This window comes from Erigeron canadensis, chromosome 1 (assembly GCF_010389155.1).
Source record: "Erigeron canadensis isolate Cc75 chromosome 1, C_canadensis_v1, whole genome shotgun sequence".
Classification (NCBI taxonomy): domain Eukaryota; kingdom Viridiplantae; phylum Streptophyta; class Magnoliopsida; order Asterales; family Asteraceae; genus Erigeron; species Erigeron canadensis.
Genome location: NC_057761.1, coordinates 58,954,602 through 58,973,454, shown reverse-complemented (window position 1 = coordinate 58,973,454; position 18,853 = coordinate 58,954,602). Strand labels below are relative to the sequence as shown.

At 32.6% G+C, this 18,853-nt stretch overlaps 1 protein-coding gene across 1 annotated transcript; it reads right to left on the bottom strand.

The window, feature by feature from the left end:
- Positions 1-6,282: 6,282 nt before the first annotated feature.
- On the bottom strand, positions 6,283-11,962 carry LOC122596250 (receptor-like protein 46). Its single transcript, XM_043768803.1, has 3 exons — positions 11,881-11,962; positions 10,463-11,768; positions 6,283-8,692 (listed from the first exon to the last, which is right to left on the bottom strand). The coding sequence occupies exons 1-3, from the start codon at positions 11,960-11,962 to the stop codon at positions 6,283-6,285; spliced, it is 3,798 nt and encodes a 1,265-aa protein (XP_043624738.1).
- Between the last annotated feature and the right edge of the window lie 6,891 nt (positions 11,963-18,853).

Genomic DNA, 18,853 nt, shown 5'->3' with positions numbered 1-18,853 from the left:
TATGCTTATTGAAAATATGGTATTCAAACATGTAAAAAAGGGAAATATGACCGAAAAAAATCAACCATTTTCGATTGACCATTTTGCCCTCACATAACTTTGATGAAGAATAATGGGATGAGAAAAGGAAAGATATTTACTACTTTTGGTGAAAGATAAATTCTCCCTTCAAAATCAAGGATCTGATTTGGTAGAGCAAAAAAGTGAACTTGTCACTAATTTGATTAGAAAAATACCTTTTATTTTTCTAGAGATTGGAAAAACGCTTTTTGAGAATGCTATTTTCATAACATGAAAATTAATCCTAATTAATATATATATTAAAAACAAAAGTACGGAAATGCGTGAAAAAAAATAGTAACGGGTCATTTTATTTTTTTTGGACCGTTTTCATTTTCTTAATGGGTCAACTTTATTTTCTTTTGGACCCATCTAATATTCTTAATTTTGGACTTGACAAATTATGTATTGATCTTTTAAATTGATTCCAATTTATTTACAAAGATCACTTATTTTAATTGCATATTATTATTTTTTAAGTTTATAACATTTTTAAGATTATCTCATCTTATTTTTTATATACACATAACAGTATGGTGTATGTTTTCAATATATACACCTAACCATCTGCAAAAAATTTGTTTGCAATACTTATTAGTTTCAATGTTATTTCGGTTGATGTTTTATTATTATGAATTATTTTTGTTTTACTTTCTATTTTCAATAATTTAGGAAATTAGCTTTAATTATGTTTGTATTAATATTTTGTTATTTTTTAAAAAAAATATTTTACTTTCATACTTATTATCTATTAGAATTTATATAATATATTAATCTGTTATAAAATTATACTGTCGATTTTTTTTTTTGAACAACAATAGTGATTGGACTCAGTGGCATGCCTCTTCATCGTCCGGTAGATATTGACCACGTCACCAGCACAGTCAATCCGAGGGCATGACAGGCGGTGGAAGTCCCACTACCGTTCTGGAGGAAACAAGTTGATGCTAGAAAAAACCACATGTTCCACCTCATTGCTAAAGACTTCTCAATATGCCTTTCAAAGGTTTTATAATTGCTTAATCATTAAAAAACCAATATCAACTCAGGTTTTGAGCTATATAATGTTTCTAAAAGTATATAATAATTTTGACATAGTACGGAACACAATAAATATAATATCTCTCGAGACAACACCCGGGTAACATATCTCGTTTACAAATATAACCTTAAAAATCCATCAAGTCTTATTTGGAAGAATATATTAAGTGATTATTGTTTTATATTTTAAACCGATAATACGTTGACACATTAGTAATTAAAATTGTCAAGGTCTCATGGACCATAACCGAACCATAAATTTGATAGACAATTCAATTCAATATGGGTTGGATCAGTGAATCATAAGAGACAAACCAAGAACAAATAAAAAGGAAAGGGAAGGAAATATGATTGAAAGTGTGAGCTGTCAAAAAAGTCATGATAAACAAGTCAAAAGTTTGGAAAATGGTAACAACAAAAAGCCACCAATTTGCTATTTTGATATACTACAGCAAATCTAAATCTTAGGACATTCTTTAATTTTAATCTTTCTAACTTGTTCTTTAACTTACACTAGTACGGTGTCCGCACGATGCGGCGGCGGCCGTGACGGCGACGGTGTGATGGTTGGACAACTTTTGGTGGTGGAGCGGCGTTGAGTTATTTATATAATTGATGTAAAATGTTAATGAATATATTTTAAGTGATAAAATGATTGATAGTGTAATTTAATCATTAATGTTAAGGGGATTGTATATGTGAAAGCATTTTAAGGGGTGCTAAGTGAAAATATTACATATTTTCAATATTACCAAAAATAAATAGGGTTATTCTTTTTATAATATAGTATAGAAGTATAAATAGATAATTATATATATATATATAAAACATAGGTTTAGGCCCCGTTCTTTTTTTACTTAATGAAGTTAATAGTTAAGAATTTATTCCATTTAGTTAAATTTCATGTTATTTTTTTTACTTAATAAAAAAAAACTATTAATTACTTATTTTTTACTTAATACATATAAACATTATTTATACATTCTTTCACTTAATAATTAATATATTCAACCCTTAATAACTAAAAAAAATAAATCTGTCATTACCCATAGCTCACAAGTAACTATCATAGGCTTAATGTCTTTATTTTTTCACTGATCTACTTTTTCTTTTGTTCTTTTGTAAAATGGAACTTTTTTGTTTTGATCTACTTTTTCTTTTGTTCCTTTGTTAAATGGAACTTTTTTGTTTTGAAAGACCCTTTTGGTAACAACTAATGGAGTGTTGTATTAGTTCCAAAAGATTAAAAAATACCTTTTCTTTCTTGTTGCAACTTTAAGTATATTTTTTTATCCTAGTTTCAATTTATGTTTGCTTGTTTACAAGACTATAGAGAGACACACCCCACATAGGGTGTCTTATGTCACAGTGCCTCACCCAAAGAGATATCTGGCCTTTTTTGAAAGTCAGATATCTATTTTGAGACTCAAGGAACTTTAACTTTTTAAATTTTTTAATTTTACACTATCAAATACATTATTTTATAAGATATACTCTCTTCGTCCCACTAATTGTGTCCAGTTTTGAATATTCAAAGTCTATATATTGTAAGTTTGACCTTAAATATCTTTTATTATATTATTTAATATTTGACGAAAGTTATATCCAACGAAAACACATTTAAACCTCTATCTATTCTTATAACTTTCATCAAGTATTACGCAATACAAATAAAAATATTGATGGTCAAAGTTGTTAAGAAAAAACTTTAAAAACTAAAAAGTGGACACTATTAATGGGACGGAAGGAGTAATAATTATAAAATGAAAAAGGGAACACATGACGGGGCAATGTTTCCGATGTCCCATAGATGTTTTGGCAGCGGGTGAGGGTAGAAAGCGCCTCACACTACCGTTATGATAGAAAAATGTGATGCCCGTTTCAAGTTTTGAGGATCCATGCAACCCATTATCCATATATTAGATTATATTATATATATTATTATACTATATTATAAAATTATGCATTCACAGATGCTGTTATTTTATTATTATTTAATAAGAATAAACTAATTTGAATATAGTACTAATATACCAGTATTTTTAAAAAATTAAATATATTAACTGTTTGAATCAAAACTAATTTTAAAAAAAAAAAAAATTAAAAATCGAACTTGTGCATCTGATATACAGCTACCCAATGCACTCTCTTATTGGAAAACAAAATATATTCAGCAATACTAGGTGTTTTTTGACTGATCGTATCTAGCTAGCATGTTTATTTAATTATTTTTATTTTTTTATTCTAGCATGTTTATTATAAGTGTTCAATTTTATAGTTCAGATAAAATAAAATAAATATGATAATAAATAATAAATTATAAATAATAATGTAATTATTAATTTAGTTTAGTTTCCGAAGCATGTGACATCCACTTTGGACGGTCCATGTCACATAGGGAAATCTAAAAATTCATGTAATGCAAAAGGAATATATTAGTATTAGTTGTAATATATCTAAGGTCGGAGAACTCGTAACTCGGACTCAACTCGACGATGAACAGAGGCGGTATTAGGAAAAATTTTGAAAGGGGGCAAAATTAAAAGTGCAAAAAAACAAAATTCTAAAAGAGGGCAAAATGTTAAAAACCTATAAAAAAATTTAAAAATTCATAAAAATTTCAAAAATACATGACAAAATCTAAATTTTGGAGGGGGACATTTGCTCCTCTTGCCCCCCATGTAGGCACGCCACTGACGATGAGGGAAGTCAGGAATTTTTGGAGACTCGAACTCAACTCGGGGAGAACTCGGATTGGATTTTATATGCAAATATTAGTATTTTCAATATTAATATGTAATAGAACTTTAAAAATATCTTCTAAACTTTAAATTTAACATAATTGTTTAAAAACAGTAACATAATAAGTCAAAACTAAAAAATGAAACGTAATATTAGTTGATAGATTCACGTTTTATCATCATTTTGTCCGTATCGAGGTAAGAGAACTCGTGACTCGGCGAAATGGGGACTCAAGAGTTTATTTTGGGTACCCGACCGACCCGGGAGAATTTTACAACCTTGAATATACTCCGTATAAATTTACATACCTTAACATTAAATACAACATTGTTACAACCGACAGTTTGAATGAAAAAAATTACATGATCTATTAAATATGACCAACTTGAATTGATATTTTGTTTTCACACAAATAACCAAGATATATTCACGTACAAAATTACAGATATAAAAATTCAAAAGAACTTTTTATTAGTATATTCTAAGAGAAGTAGAGAACTGTTTATGATGTAACGGGGAAATGCACTATTTTCCTCCTGTAATATAGACAAGGGCATGCCCTATTGCATATGATTGTGTTTATAGGCCACCATCCTTCTTTTCTATTTAAATTTTGGCATGCATGTGTGCCAATCATAACATACATACCTTTTACCGTTCATGTTTCATAATTACCTAACTACCCTTTTTTACATAATCTTCCAAACACACTTTTTATGCTATATCGAATACAAATTTTTGTTTTTCGAAATCGTTTCTTTTGTTCGATCATCTAAGATTTTCTTTCAATATTATTGATGCCGTTAATCAACACTAACTAATATAACTACTGAAGTTATAAATCAAAATGACACTTAATAATATAGTAGCTAGGAAGAAATCACAACGGGCTCGCCCGCCCGGTGTTCCACCGGTTACCGAAAGTATGGGGTTGTAGACTCACATTTAAGACTAGAGTTCCCTACTAAAGGTTTAAAGTGGGAGCATCTAACATTGAAATTAGAAAGGCTTGTAGACTCACATTTAAGATAAAATTATAAAGTAGTACTTTGTTTCTCGTACTACTACTCAAGTACTCGTACTTAGTAGTATGTTTTTTCGGGGCAAAAAAAAACATAGAGATGGAGGCCCAGAGTTGGAATGGCTTTGGAAAGAAGCCCGAACTCTATTTAGGCCCACTAGCAATTTGATTTCGATCATGAGTCTGCCAACGTTGACGATGACTCGATAAAAGAAATATTGACAAGCTTAAATCGATACTACTTGTTTGATGAATGAATGATCATGAATTCATAAGAAAAATTTTAATTTTCATAAATTACAAATTTAAATTAAATTCTAACTTTGATCAGTTGATTTATCTTATATACCCTAATATAGGTTTTCTAAATATGCAAATAATAACACACCATCATTTTACCTAAGTGTCTACTACTAAAGTTTTTTTCTTTTCTTTTTTGTATTACAAGGAAGATATTATACATATAATAACTGCACCATTCCGGTAAGTGTACCCATTATTATTTAGTTATGTCAATTGTGTAATCGCTATACATTGTTATAATTATGTCCATTTTTTGTAGTTGGGGGATTGTAGAGCTAAACCTCGATCGAGACAAAGTGTTTGATTAAATACTCAAGTTTGCATGGAGATTATGACATATGGATGTAATGATAATTTTGTATTATACGAAAGAAGTTAATTAATTTCAAAGCATTCATTTGGTGTTAATTAAGAATATATAAACCGTTAGCGTTTGATGTATAGCTAATCAAAATTTGTATGGCGTTTAATATATTGGTGTAAAAGTAGCTAGCATAATAAGGTATGCAGTTTTATGTAAATGTTTTTGTTTTACTTACAGTACTGATTAATGTGTTATAGATCAGAAGGAATTGGTCAACGGAAGTCAAGCCATCAACGTACTAGATTCAAGCATATATAGTCAAATTAGTTAAACCTCTAGCTACTAGTCTACTTATTCTTATGTCATTCGTTTGCGCGAGTATGTCACTAGAAGTCAGGATAGATTATTAAGTGCCAAGAAGCAGTCTATGACCAAAATCATTCACACAATTCTTAATCAGTTATATCATATATATATATATATATAGTTAGTTGGTCTCAAGTTGTTATTGAGAAAACAGTTGAGGTTGTTACTCAACTGATCGAGAAGGTGATACATGCAGCTGTTCTGTATGTATACATCATATAACTGCCATAGCTGATAGATCGATCGCTAGCTAATAATCACAAGTAATGGATCGAGTAAAAACTACAAGGTGCAGTAGTTACTTTTCAGTTTAACCCTTTAGGGATTTTGAATTATAACAAAGTACTAAAAATCTTACACACCAGTAGACATTAATTAGGACTAATTACAGGCTATATATAGTCTGAAAATATATTGAAAAAAGATTTGATCGCTTCAGAAACTTTCACCAGATTTTGAAGTATTGGAGAAAATTGAGTAAGTAGCCTATGATCAAGATTGATGAGAACAACCCAATCGGAAAACCAGTCCATGTTGCCTCCCAACAAATCCATGATTCTTTCTCGTCATCCTCATCCACTGTTGTTTTTGGCGTTGATGGCGGGATATCCTCAGGACATGTCACCCTAATCTGCATCCCGCATAACCCACTGTTGTTTTGAAAAGAAGTCATAGTGTCCATTTGCCCACCAACAGGAATCTTACCAGTCAGCCTGTTGTTGCTCAAATCTAACGTTTCGAGTTGGTGAAGCTTCACTAGCGATTGAGGTATAACACCCGCGATTTCGTTATGTGACAAATCCAAGCTTTCTATGTCTTCTAGATCACCAAAAGACACGGGAATGTGGCCAGAAATCCTGTTGTGTGATACGTTGAGCAACTTTAGACCTTTGAGATTGCCCAAGGATGGTGGGATTTCACCGGATATTTTGTTGTCTGACAAATCTAACAAAGTGTATATTTCGAGGTTGAGTATTGCTAGGCCCTGAAATGATCTTTTCCAAATCACAACCAAATTTTCAAACGGAAAGGGACCAAGTGAGGTGTGAACCGGTTTTGGAGAGGATGTTAACATGTGTGGTTTTTCAATCATCCTTGGAAGGTTTGCTATCTCATCTGGGATACTTCCGGTTAGGTTGTTTCCGGAGATATCAAGAATTCGGAGAGAAGTGAGATTGGAGATTGTTCTCGGGATAAAACCTTCAAGGGAATTGTTTCTTAGGATTAGGACTTCAAGTGTTTGGATTTGAGGCAGGAAATCCTGTAGATTTCCTGTAAGATCGTTGTTATGAAGATCAAGATGCTTAAGGTTGATCAATTTAGAGAAATTCAGTGGCAAACTCCCTGAAAACTTATTTCCACCTAAAAAAAGTGTGTCGATTTCTATAGAAAAGCTTTCTGGTATCTCGCCAAAGAAATCGTTGTAGGATAAATCTATCAAGCATTTTTGTTTACATCTAAAAGCAGGCAATTTGTCACCGGAAAATTTGTTTCTATCGAGCGCTAAAAAACGTAGGTTGGCAATCTTAGAGATGGACATGGGAACGTATCCTGAAAAGCTATTTTTTGACAATATAAAAGAAACAACGGGCCCTTGGGCACTTCCTATACTTTCTGGCAATTCCCCGGAAAAATTGTTCCTGGACAAATCAAGAGCTGATAGCATCATAGATTCAAACAGGCTAGGTGGGATTGACCCGCTGAGGTTGTTGCCCGAAAGAAACAACATTTGAATATTGTGGTTACTGGCAAGCCAATCTGGGAGTCTTCCCTCCAATTGATTCCCGCTTAGATCAAGTAGATTCAAATCTTTCTGAGATGACATCCATTCAGGAATTTGACCCGACATTCCGCAAGAAGTCAACGAAAACTGGGCAAGACTAACTCTTGGAACAATCTTGGCATTGTTATCCCAAATCAAGCTGTCTCCTTCTCCACATATGTACAATACCTTTAAGGTTCTGATTTTGAATAGCCAAGTTGGTATATTTCCGACAAACATGTTGTCATGGAGCACAAGGGCATGCAACTTGCTCAAGTTTTTGATAACTGGGGGGACTGGGCCCGTAAGTTGGTTGCCGCTCAGGTCAAGTACAGTCATGTTGAGTAGTTTTCCTATTTCGGCTGGAATTTGCGTGGATAGAGAGTTTTCTGCCAAATACAATTCTTGCAGCTCCTTCAGGTTTGCAATTGAAGAGGGGATTCGGCCAAAAAATTGATTGTTTGCTAGTTGAAGTGCCCTTAAATTTGTTAAATTCCAAATCTCTTCTGGGATGTTTCCCAAAAAATAATTGGAAAACAACGACAATACTTCAAGATATTGAAGCTTGCCAACTTCAGGCTTTAGTTTCCCATCCAGTAAATTGTTGCCCAAGTCCAAGTAACGTAAGTTTGTTAACTGGAAAAATTGGGTGTTAATAGAGCCGTGAAATCTGTTACCCAACATGTCAAGATGAATGAGATTGGTTAGATTCCCAATCTCTTCTGGGATGTTTCCTGAAAGAGAATTTAGGTCAATCAAATTTCGAAAAGACCCTGGTTCAAGCCTTAGTTTCCGAACGGGGACGTTGTTGCCCAAATCCAAGTAACGTAAGTTCGTTAAGTGGAAAAACTGGGTGGGAATGGAGCCGTTAAATCTGTTACCCGCCATGTCAAGGTGAATGAGTTTAGTTAGATTCCCAAACCCATCTCCTGGGATCTCTCCTAACAACGAATTCCATGAGATATCAAGCAGCTCTAATGAACGGATGTGAAAAAGCGGAGCTAGGATGCTGGAAAATACCGACACCCGATTAATATCAGTAGGAGGGATAAGGTTATACAGGTAGAGCTTTGTAACCGTTCTGGTTGTAGTGCTGCAATTGACATAGTCCCAGAGACAACAATCAGAATGGGGATTCCATGAGTTTAGCTTAACGTTCAGACCGAACTTGTGGTCGATGATGGTACTGTTGGTGAGAGTGGATTTGAAGTGGAGAAGTGCTTGTTTTTGATGGAGAGGACAAGACAAGGTTGGGTTTGGAATGACATTGATGATGAGTATTATGAACAGGAGCAATGTTAGGATTAACTTTAATATGTATGTATTCTTTGCCATTGTTGCTTTTAGCAGTTAACTTTAGCTATCTTTGATTCATTTGTGGGTGCATTTGTGGGGATTATATAAATAGAAAGAAATGTGGAAATTAATTTCGTTGTTAGGATTAACTTCAAAACTATATCTTCTTTTTCTTACTAATTTATATTAGGATGGGGAACCTATGGTCCAGAACAATAATATGAAGAAAAATGGTAATCAATAATATCATATTGAATCTTATCTATAACGATGATTTCTTCAACGCAAGAGAGGTCCTAAATATTCCTAGATTAAGCACAAAACTACGAGGTGCAAATCAAATGGCCGGGTGCGTGTAAATAATTCTCAAATATTTTCAATATATAGACAAGTAATTTCCTTTTCTTGATGTGACGGGGTTTACTTACATTGACCACAAGTTGCATGAGAAACAGGGTATCCTCGAAAATACTTAATCGGTCAATTGTATAGCCATGCATGGTTTATATATCTATAATATATCTAAAAGAGGGGGTTGGGGTACACTTGGTACCTTTAATCCTCCTCCTTTAGCCTAATCCTCCATCTTTAATATTAATCCTCTTAATAGTAATCTAAATTAATTTACACCTTTTAGTTTTCCATTACCAATTTACACTTTAACCCAATCTAAAACAATTAATTTACACTTTAGCTCGTTAGAAGTCAAGATAGTATATAAGTGTGGAGAAGTCTGTAACCAAATTACTCAAACAATTCTTAACCAAATAAATCAGATATATATATAGTTGCTCTGAAGTTGTTATTGAGCAAACTAGACTCAACTGAGGCTGTTACAATACGTTTTCTATTCTAGATGTGACGGGGCTTACATTGACCCAGATGCGTGATCAGAAACAGGCAGACATAGTTGACAATGATATAGTAACAAATACATACTTGATTTGCGTATAGACATATATAGAAGAAGATTATATGCAGTAACTCAAGTTCCGAATAAATGGTTGTTGTGAATTATATCATTTTCCTTATATATTTGTGTTGAATGATTAGACAGATCGCTAGACCAGTTACAGTAAATGACCATTTTACTTTACCAGATGCATTAATGCTTAATTAATTTGTGTTATTAACTGACCGAGAATAGGCAAGTAATTACTAATTTTTATTAAAACTTTATGCATATTTGTATTTAATGTAATGATGGGTTTTTTCAATCTTATAATCACAATAGCATGCATACTTAATTAAGATATTTACCAAGCGTGTAATCCTTACATATATGTACGTATAACGTGTTCAAATGTTAGATTACAATCTGTTCGAGTCAACTAGTTCATAAGTATAAACAAAATGAAGGCATATAATATGAAAGCCAATTGTATACATATAATTTGGCTACGGAGTATTTTTGCTAAGACGATTATAAGTCAGAACACTTCAACGGCATAATACCAACATTTTGATACGAAATATTATGTAACCCAACTGGGAAAACCATAGAGAAATCAAGATTGATAGGAAAAACCCAACTGGGAAACCGACCCAAGTTCCCTCCCAGAGAAACCATGATTCGTTATCGCCGCCTTCCTCGTCACTTCCTTTTGAAGGTGGGATATCCTCATCAGGACATGGGATATTGATCTGCACACCGCATAATCCACTGTTGTTTTGAAAACTCAACTCACTCATAGTGTCCATTTGCGGACCACTGGGAATCTTACCGGTAAGCCTGTTGTCACTCACATCTAGAACTGTGAGTTCGCAAAGCTTTGAAAATGATCGGGGAATTGAACCTGATATTGCGTTATGTGACAAGTCCAAGCTTTCTATGGCTTCCAGATCACCAAAAGACGCGGGAATGTGCCCAGAAATCATGTTGTGTGATATGCTGAGCAACTTTAGACCTTTGAGATTGCCCAAGGATGCCGGAATTTCACCGGATATTTTGTTACCCGACAAATCTAACAAAGTGTATATCTCGAGGTTGTGAAGAGGTAGACCTTGAAAAGATTTTTTCCAATTCACAATCAAGTCCTCAGCTTCCTTGTCAGGACCGGAAACGATGAAAATATCCTTACCCTCATAAGCTGCAGAGGATGTTAACGGCTTTTTGATCATTCTTGGAAGCTTTGCGATCTCTCGCGGAATACTTCCATTTATGTTGTTGTGGGAGAGATCAAGAATTTGAAGGGAGCTTAGGTTGGAGATATTGTTGGGGATCATTCCTTCAAAGGAATTGTTTCTTAGAACTAGAACTTGAAGAGTTGGGATTTGAGGTAGAGTATACTGCAAATTTCCGGTAAGATCATTGTCATGGAGATCAAGATGTCTGAGGTTGACCAATTTAGTCAAATTCCAAGGAAGCTCACCAGAAAATTTATTTGCAGCTAAGCAAAGAAGTTGGGTTACTTCAGGAAAATTGGTTGGGACCTTACCAGAAAAATTGTTGTATGACAAATCTATGTTAAACGGATGACTAGAATCATGTCCAAAAACCGGCAATTTATCACCAGAAAATCTGTTTCTGGACAAGTCCAAAACCAGTAGCATTTGAAGCTTGGAGATGGATGCTGGAATGTGTCCTGAAAAATTATTTTTCGCCAACAAGAGACTACGTATGCGTTTTGCGTTTCCTATATTTTCTGGCAACTCCCCAGAAAAACTGTTCCTGGACAATTCAAGGAGCATTAACGTTGTGGATTCAAACAAGCGAGACAGGATTGATCCGGTGAGGTTGTTATCTGAGAGAATCAATCTTTCGATATTGTGCATATCAGCAACCCAATCTGGGAATCTTCCCACCAATTGATTCGCCTTCAAATCAAGTAGATACAGTTTTTTTTGAGATGAAATCCATTCAGGAATGGGGCCTGTAATTTGACAAGAAAACATAGAAAGGAAATGAAGATTAAACTTTGGAATAATCTTGGCATTGTCATTCCAAACTATGTTGCCTCTTTTTGATCCACCGATGAACAATACCTCTAGGGTTTGGAATGACATTGATGATGAGTATTATGAAGAACATTGTTAACAATAACTTCAACACGGGTGTGCTTGCCATTATTACTATTATGCTATGATTAGCTATCTTTAATTCATTTGTGAAGATAATATGTGAGGACTATATATATAAAGACCTAGAAAGAAATGTGCGTGGGGATCAAATTCTTTGGAAATTAAAAAGATCTGTGCATGGTGGAGTACCATTCAATATTTGAGGATAAGTCTACGCTAGCTAGCTTTAGCGAAAATAATTATAATTCATAACTATACTTTTCGTTAATAAAACATTGTTTTATCGTCATATATGTTTTATATATACTTTAATGAAGAACTTACAAACAATATGAAGTATAACATTTTATTTTTGTTACTATAACTTAGGATGAGGAACTTGTGGTCCAGAACTATATTATTATGAAGAAAAATTTTGATACACTAATAATTATAAAATAGTATAGTATCGATCATATTGTATCTTTGACGAATTCTATTACACGAGAGGTCTTAAAAATTTGTGCATAATCTAAAAATTTAGAATGAGGTCTTTTTTTTTCCAAGATCATGTGCAAGTGTGTTTGATGGAGGAGTCATGACCCGATCCAACCCGCAATGCATTTTAATAAGTTATCTTTTTATTTGTTTATTTTTTATATTTTATAAGTATTTTTTATTTTATTAGATAACTATTGATTGATTTGTTTCCTATTTTAATGAGGTTAAAATTAGTATAAATAGGGACATTAGTTATTGTGATAGGAGTTGATTATTTTGAGTTTATATGAAAATTGACTTTGTCAATGTTTTCGGTCTTTGATTTAATCATTTGTTCTCGAGCAATTTGATTGCGCTTCTTTCTGCATCAGTGTTATTGTTAAAATCTTTATCTCTAGCTTGTACATGTCCATTACTCATTAGTGTGCCATCCTTTTTTATATAAGTTTTTGGTTTCAACATAAAATGCTTAGTAATCTTGAACTAGTGATTAACAATCCATATACAGAAACATATTCGTAGGCAAACTTATATGCTTCAATTAATACGAGTAGTCGAGTACAGGTTTTTTACGGTTATGGGATATTTGGTTTTAAAGGTATTAATTGTATTCTATCCATGACTCATAATGGGAAATGATATTTGGGGCTAAGGATAACAAATTCTTACACATAATTATTTGAATAAAAATGTATTAAAAAATAAAGTGGTTTGCCAAATACAACCTTTAATGTGCATAAATTATTTGTATATTTATCGTAAAATTCAGAGAGTAAGCTTTTAATATATATGAAAGATACAAGTTTTTTATGAATAATTTCCCAAAAATAAAATTTCTATTATCTTAAACACATTTTGTTTACCTAATCAAAATTTTTCTCTCACCATCCACGTTATATGGAAACATAAATTTAATTATATATCCTCAAATCTATATCACAATCTTTTTTTTGGAACGGCAGCAAATCTATAGCTTGAGTTTTCTTAAATTTCTAATTTATGATGTGATGGGTTTACCTTACGTTGACCCCAATACACACGTACGTTGCGTGAGAAACGGGAAATAGTCGACATTTGACAATGATATAAATATAAATATAAATATATATATAATACTAATATACTTTGGTTGATTGACTATTTGACTTCATGTCTATCTACTTTCATCTTCCATCAAGCTAGTCATTGAAATATTAGACATGTATATATGGCTCATATTACAGACGTACAGATTGTATATATGCAGTATACTTCCAAATGAATCGTCTTAGTGAACTCAACTGTTTGTGTTGTACGAGCGGATAGAGAATAGATGAGCATTTATATATATTACTGTAGTAAAAATTCACTACTACAAAATAAACCTATAGAGACCTGTTATTTGATACATAGGGACCGGTTATACAATAGGTGTTTATGGCTACGGGTCTCTTACTTAGAGACCGGTTATCAACCGGTCTCTATAGCTTTTATAAAGACCAGTTATATACATACAACCTGGTTTCTATTCCAATTTTTATTAAAAAAAATAAAATATTTCAACCAATCATTGTTCAAACGAGGTCTTAAGACCCGTGCGATGCATGGGCGGGATGAAATCTATTTGTTTTCTTGGAGTAGTTTTATTTTTAAATTATTATTTTGATTGTTTGCGGGTTGTTTGAAAATGATTTCTTCTAAGTATGTGATTTTTCATTGGTATGTTTGTCTCAACAATGGTGATACTTGGGATGTTGTTGTTTGCCATGTTTAGTTAACTGATAACTAAAAAATCAATTCACCCCATTAGTCCATTAATAATACATAAAATAAATGATAAATAACATCATAAGAATACAAAGATATTTTAAAAATCATTTCTATATAAGGATATATAACTTCCAAAATAATATGTAGATCCAACAAATAAGTAACTTCGATGTATCACATATATATAATGGAAAACATTTCACTGGCCACTTCATGTTACAATCATTAGAACTATAATAAGCGAAAAGGACAGTTGATGTTAAACATTTTTTTATACATAATAATATCATTGTGTTAGACTTAAGGATATAATTTCAACTCATAAATGTCTTAAATATGAATTTTAATATGGAGAATTCGAAGGGTATGAGATTGATTAGTTACCGAAAGGTTATTTTAATGTGTCTTAAATATGAATTGTAATATGGGGAATTTGAAGGGTAGGAGATGGATTCGTTACCGAAAAGGTTCTTTTATTAAATTTAAATGGTGAGCATGCACCTTGGTCTTCTATATAAGTAGATACAATTCTTTGGATCGTTTATGCCAACGTAAAGTATTAAAGGTAGTAACGATAACGCCAGTGATGGCTGAGTTGTCGTCATGGGATTTCATTCACCTTCAGCAGTGCTATGTGTTCAATATGAGTGATAGGAGCAGAACGGTTGTGACGACACTGGCTGGAGTTTTAGAACTGGACGAAGCTATTTTGAGAGAGGTTTTAAGGGTTGGTGTTCCAGTTGGGAATGCATGTCGCGAAACGAACAGATTGATCACGATTTTGAGGGGCAGGTTTCAGGATGCGGATGACGGTATTGTTGACTATAACGATATGGATGAGGTTTTGGAGGATCCGAACAATGTTATGATTGGGTGGATATTGATTGAGGTCTTGTGTTTGATTGAAGTAATTCAGGGTGATGGGTTGTCTTCTTATCATGCCATTGTTGATATCTTGAATTCCCAGGATATTGGTTGGCTTCGTAAGTTTTTACTTATAAGGCCTACCGATCCAATCTCAAGTCCGTTGGTTACCCGATTTCAGCAGGATGTTAGGAGTCGTGTGGAAATGTTAAGGTATTGGTCTAATGTTGATGATCGCGGTTTTGCTGAATTGGAGGATGAAGGAGGTGTCGTGATAGATGGTGTTGTTGGTGACGGGAATGATGAATGATATAAATTGATAAACATATGGGTTCCACTTATTTTTGTTTCTATCAGGCAAACTAAAACTTTGCATGCATGATTTTAGATGAAGTGAATGAATCTATCTTAATGATCAATGAAGTGTTATAATGTGGTATTGAATTTGGTTTTATTTATAATTGTTTTTAAGGTTGGAAATGGTTTTTTGATTTAATTTTTGCCGTGATTATAATAAACCATCCATGTTTGACACTTTTGAGAAGTAGATTGGCATAGATATAGATATTTATGTTAAGGGTATCAATTGGGATTGGATTATATGATGTGTATTTTCTAGTCTTAAATTTATAAACACGAAATACCTAGCTACTTACTACTACACACTTGCGGGCAGTGTACCCGTTCGTATGCAATATAGTTGACTTGTTAAACCGAGATCGAACACAAGGACTTATTAAGCAAATGTTACAGTAAAATGATTCAGATTAAAAGGGGGGTTTTGTGACCGAATTGCCACGTTGCAAAAGTTAGAAGAAATAGTTAGTAATCCCGTAGGATTAATCGCAAGAGAATATTTGGTTGTTGAATCTTAACACAGATTTAAAAGGAACACTTACTTGGGTCAGCTCACATGCCAATCATCGGGTCTAAATATTACTTGCATTTGTTGAACGACTCAAAAGGTAGACAAGATGAACTTCCGTTATACTTGAAACTTTAACTGCTCAAAACATAATTATTGCTCCCGCACTTAATTTCTACTCTAAACAGTTAAGCATTAAATATCTGAGTTGATTTTATGATTTAATCTTTTGAAAGCTTTCTCTCAAACTGCTTATTCGCCTAATCAGATCCCTCTATCATAAGCGTTTACACACTCAAAATGAATTTAATTGTTTAAAATCTTTATCTTTGATTTTTCCCGAACTCCAACGATTTTAGGTTAATTATAGACCGATTAACCATTTCATAAATCAATTGACAATGACATAGATTTCTCCCGAACTTCTAATTACAATTATCAATCAATTAATATAAAAGTTGAAAACAATATTTAAATCCAAATAAATGTGGATCTTTGATTAAACATATAAACCTTGTCCAACACTTACAAGCAATATTGATTCGACCCTATGACATGCTTACTACCCAAGCGGGTTCTAAGGATTTAGCTACTCATATTAAAAACACAAGAACAAACGAATAGAGAAGAAATCATATTATACCAAATGATTGAAGATAATCCGGTAACAATGATCATTATAATCCAAAGCTGAAAAGATGTAAAACCCTAACAACTTATTTGCTCCAAAAGCCTAGAATTATGAGAAAACTAATAAACTTTTATGCCAAAATTCGTCCCAAGTGCAGAACCGTAACTGAACTTTTATACAAACTAAGCGTGTAACGGCCGTTAGTGGGCTAACTGCCGTTACACTCGTACTAGATAACTAACGGGCGTTAGTAGCCTAACGGCCGTTACTCGCTAGTTAATTACTAACGGCCGTTTGTACAGTAACTGCCAGTTACAGGAGAAACCACAAACTCCCTCTATAACGGCTGTTACTCGTAGTTATAGGCTCCAGGATTCGTTTCCTTCATTTTTCGCTTGATTTCAACCGAATCTTCCTCCCGTTTCTTCCATATATCATCAAACTCAACCAATTCATTCGTCTAATCAATTTCCAACCTGAAAACACTTAACACACCTTCAAAGCATCGAAAGTTGGATATAAAACTATCAAAATAACGAATAATTGGTTCTAAAATCACGTGAGAAATGATATAAAATATGACACATCATTATAATCTTGTTGCTTAAAGATGCTTCTCGTAATGTGAATGCGGACAGTGGTTACTAATGACGTTATACTATATATGATGTATAAAGCATACATGGTTCACATGAGTTCATGTATAGTGCAGAACATAAATTGCATTGAGAGGTGTAATCTTACCTTGCTCTGAAGAATCTGGAGTGTGAGTTTCCACTGTTTCATCTTCTGAGGAATTGATCTGTGGTGCTTCATCGTTGTTCAGTTCATTTCCCTCATGAGCTGGTTGTTGGTTGTCATTGATATTGACATTCATGTGTTCGTCTATTTGATTTTCTGTTGTTTCTTTCATGTAAGTTTCTGATTCAAGCCACGTTTGTTGGTTAATGTGATTGAAAATTATAAGCATAGTTGTAAGTTATAAGCATGTATGTGTCATAATATATTTCCCAATTCCATATATCAATTTATCCTTCTAAAGTTAATTGTTGATTCAAAAAAATACAATTCCTTTCCTTAGGTTGTTTTGCAACAATAGCCTTACCCTTCCCCATTTTTTAGCTTTAGATACACTTATGAATATTAACTTTTTATGAGAAAAAAATGCAAAGTTGGAATTGAAGAATGAATTCCACACATATATATAGACCCTCATTAGAAACCAATGAAATTCTATAACCCCCAACCCAATAAACTCTCATTAACCACCTACATATTTATAACAAAAACTTTTCATAATCTTTTGGGCTTTTCATTCTCTCATAAACTCTCTTTGTTGTATGATCAGGTTTTATGCATACTGGAATATGTAGGGTGATTGCGTATGATCATGTTTTATGCATACTGGTATATGTAGGTGATTGCGTATGATATGTATTATAATATTTTCATCCTTTGAATATAGGTTACTTATGATACATTGTAGTATAATATAGGTTATGTATATATATATATATATAGGTTAAATAAATATGGTCGTATGATATATAAATTTGTTACTTATGATACAAACTAACCACAAATAAGGTTACTTCAACTTCCCAATGTCATTAATATGATAAATTATTTATTTTTCATCTTCCTAATGCTCATTACTACTCTTCTTTGCACATAATCCTACCAATAAGTAATAAAACTCACATAATAACTATCAACAATTAAATACTCATGCTTCATACAATTGTAAAGTATGCTTTTAGACTTATACCAATAATTATGAGGAGAGATTATTTAAGGTTTAGAGTTGTTTCAAAACTCAATTGTTATATTATATAAGGATAAACCCACATTTAATATCCAAACAATTTCAGTCTCAAACAGATCCTCATTAATCGAAACAATACAACTTACAAACATTTATCAATTCATTCTATGTAACAAAACAAAGTTAAGAAATCAAAATAAACTACATGATGCTGCAATATTAACTATATGATGTGGAAAAAAAAAATACAAACTCTGTTCCTATGAAACCTCCATATCCATCTGTTGAGAATGAAACATTACTGGGCAATGGCAATAGATGGCTGGTTGTTTAGGAGAACTCAATAAAAACATTGACAACTTCAAAAGTTCCTACAAAATTCAAATGAAATAAAAATAAAATTAGATGATGTATATATATGTGCATATATATAGTTCCTACATAATTCAAAGGAAATGAAAATAAGAGTAGCAAAATAACAAAATGATAAATTATGGAATATGTAATAAAACGTATCAATCATATTTGACCTGCTACTTAATTATTACGGAGTATAATAAGTCTAAAATTTCATAAGAACAAG

Coding starts and splice junctions, on each gene's coding strand:
- LOC122596250 (XM_043768803.1), bottom strand. CDS start 11,962: ATGGCAAGCACACCCGTGTTGAAGTTATTGTTAACAATGTTCTTCATA. Junction 11,769..11,880: donor TGTCATTCCAAACCCTAGAG/GTATTGTTCATC, acceptor GTCAAATTACAG/GCCCCATTCCTGAATGGATT. Junction 8,693..10,462: donor GGCGGCGATAACGAATCATG/GTTTCTCTGGGA, acceptor TGTCAATTGCAG/CACTACAACCAGAACGGTTA.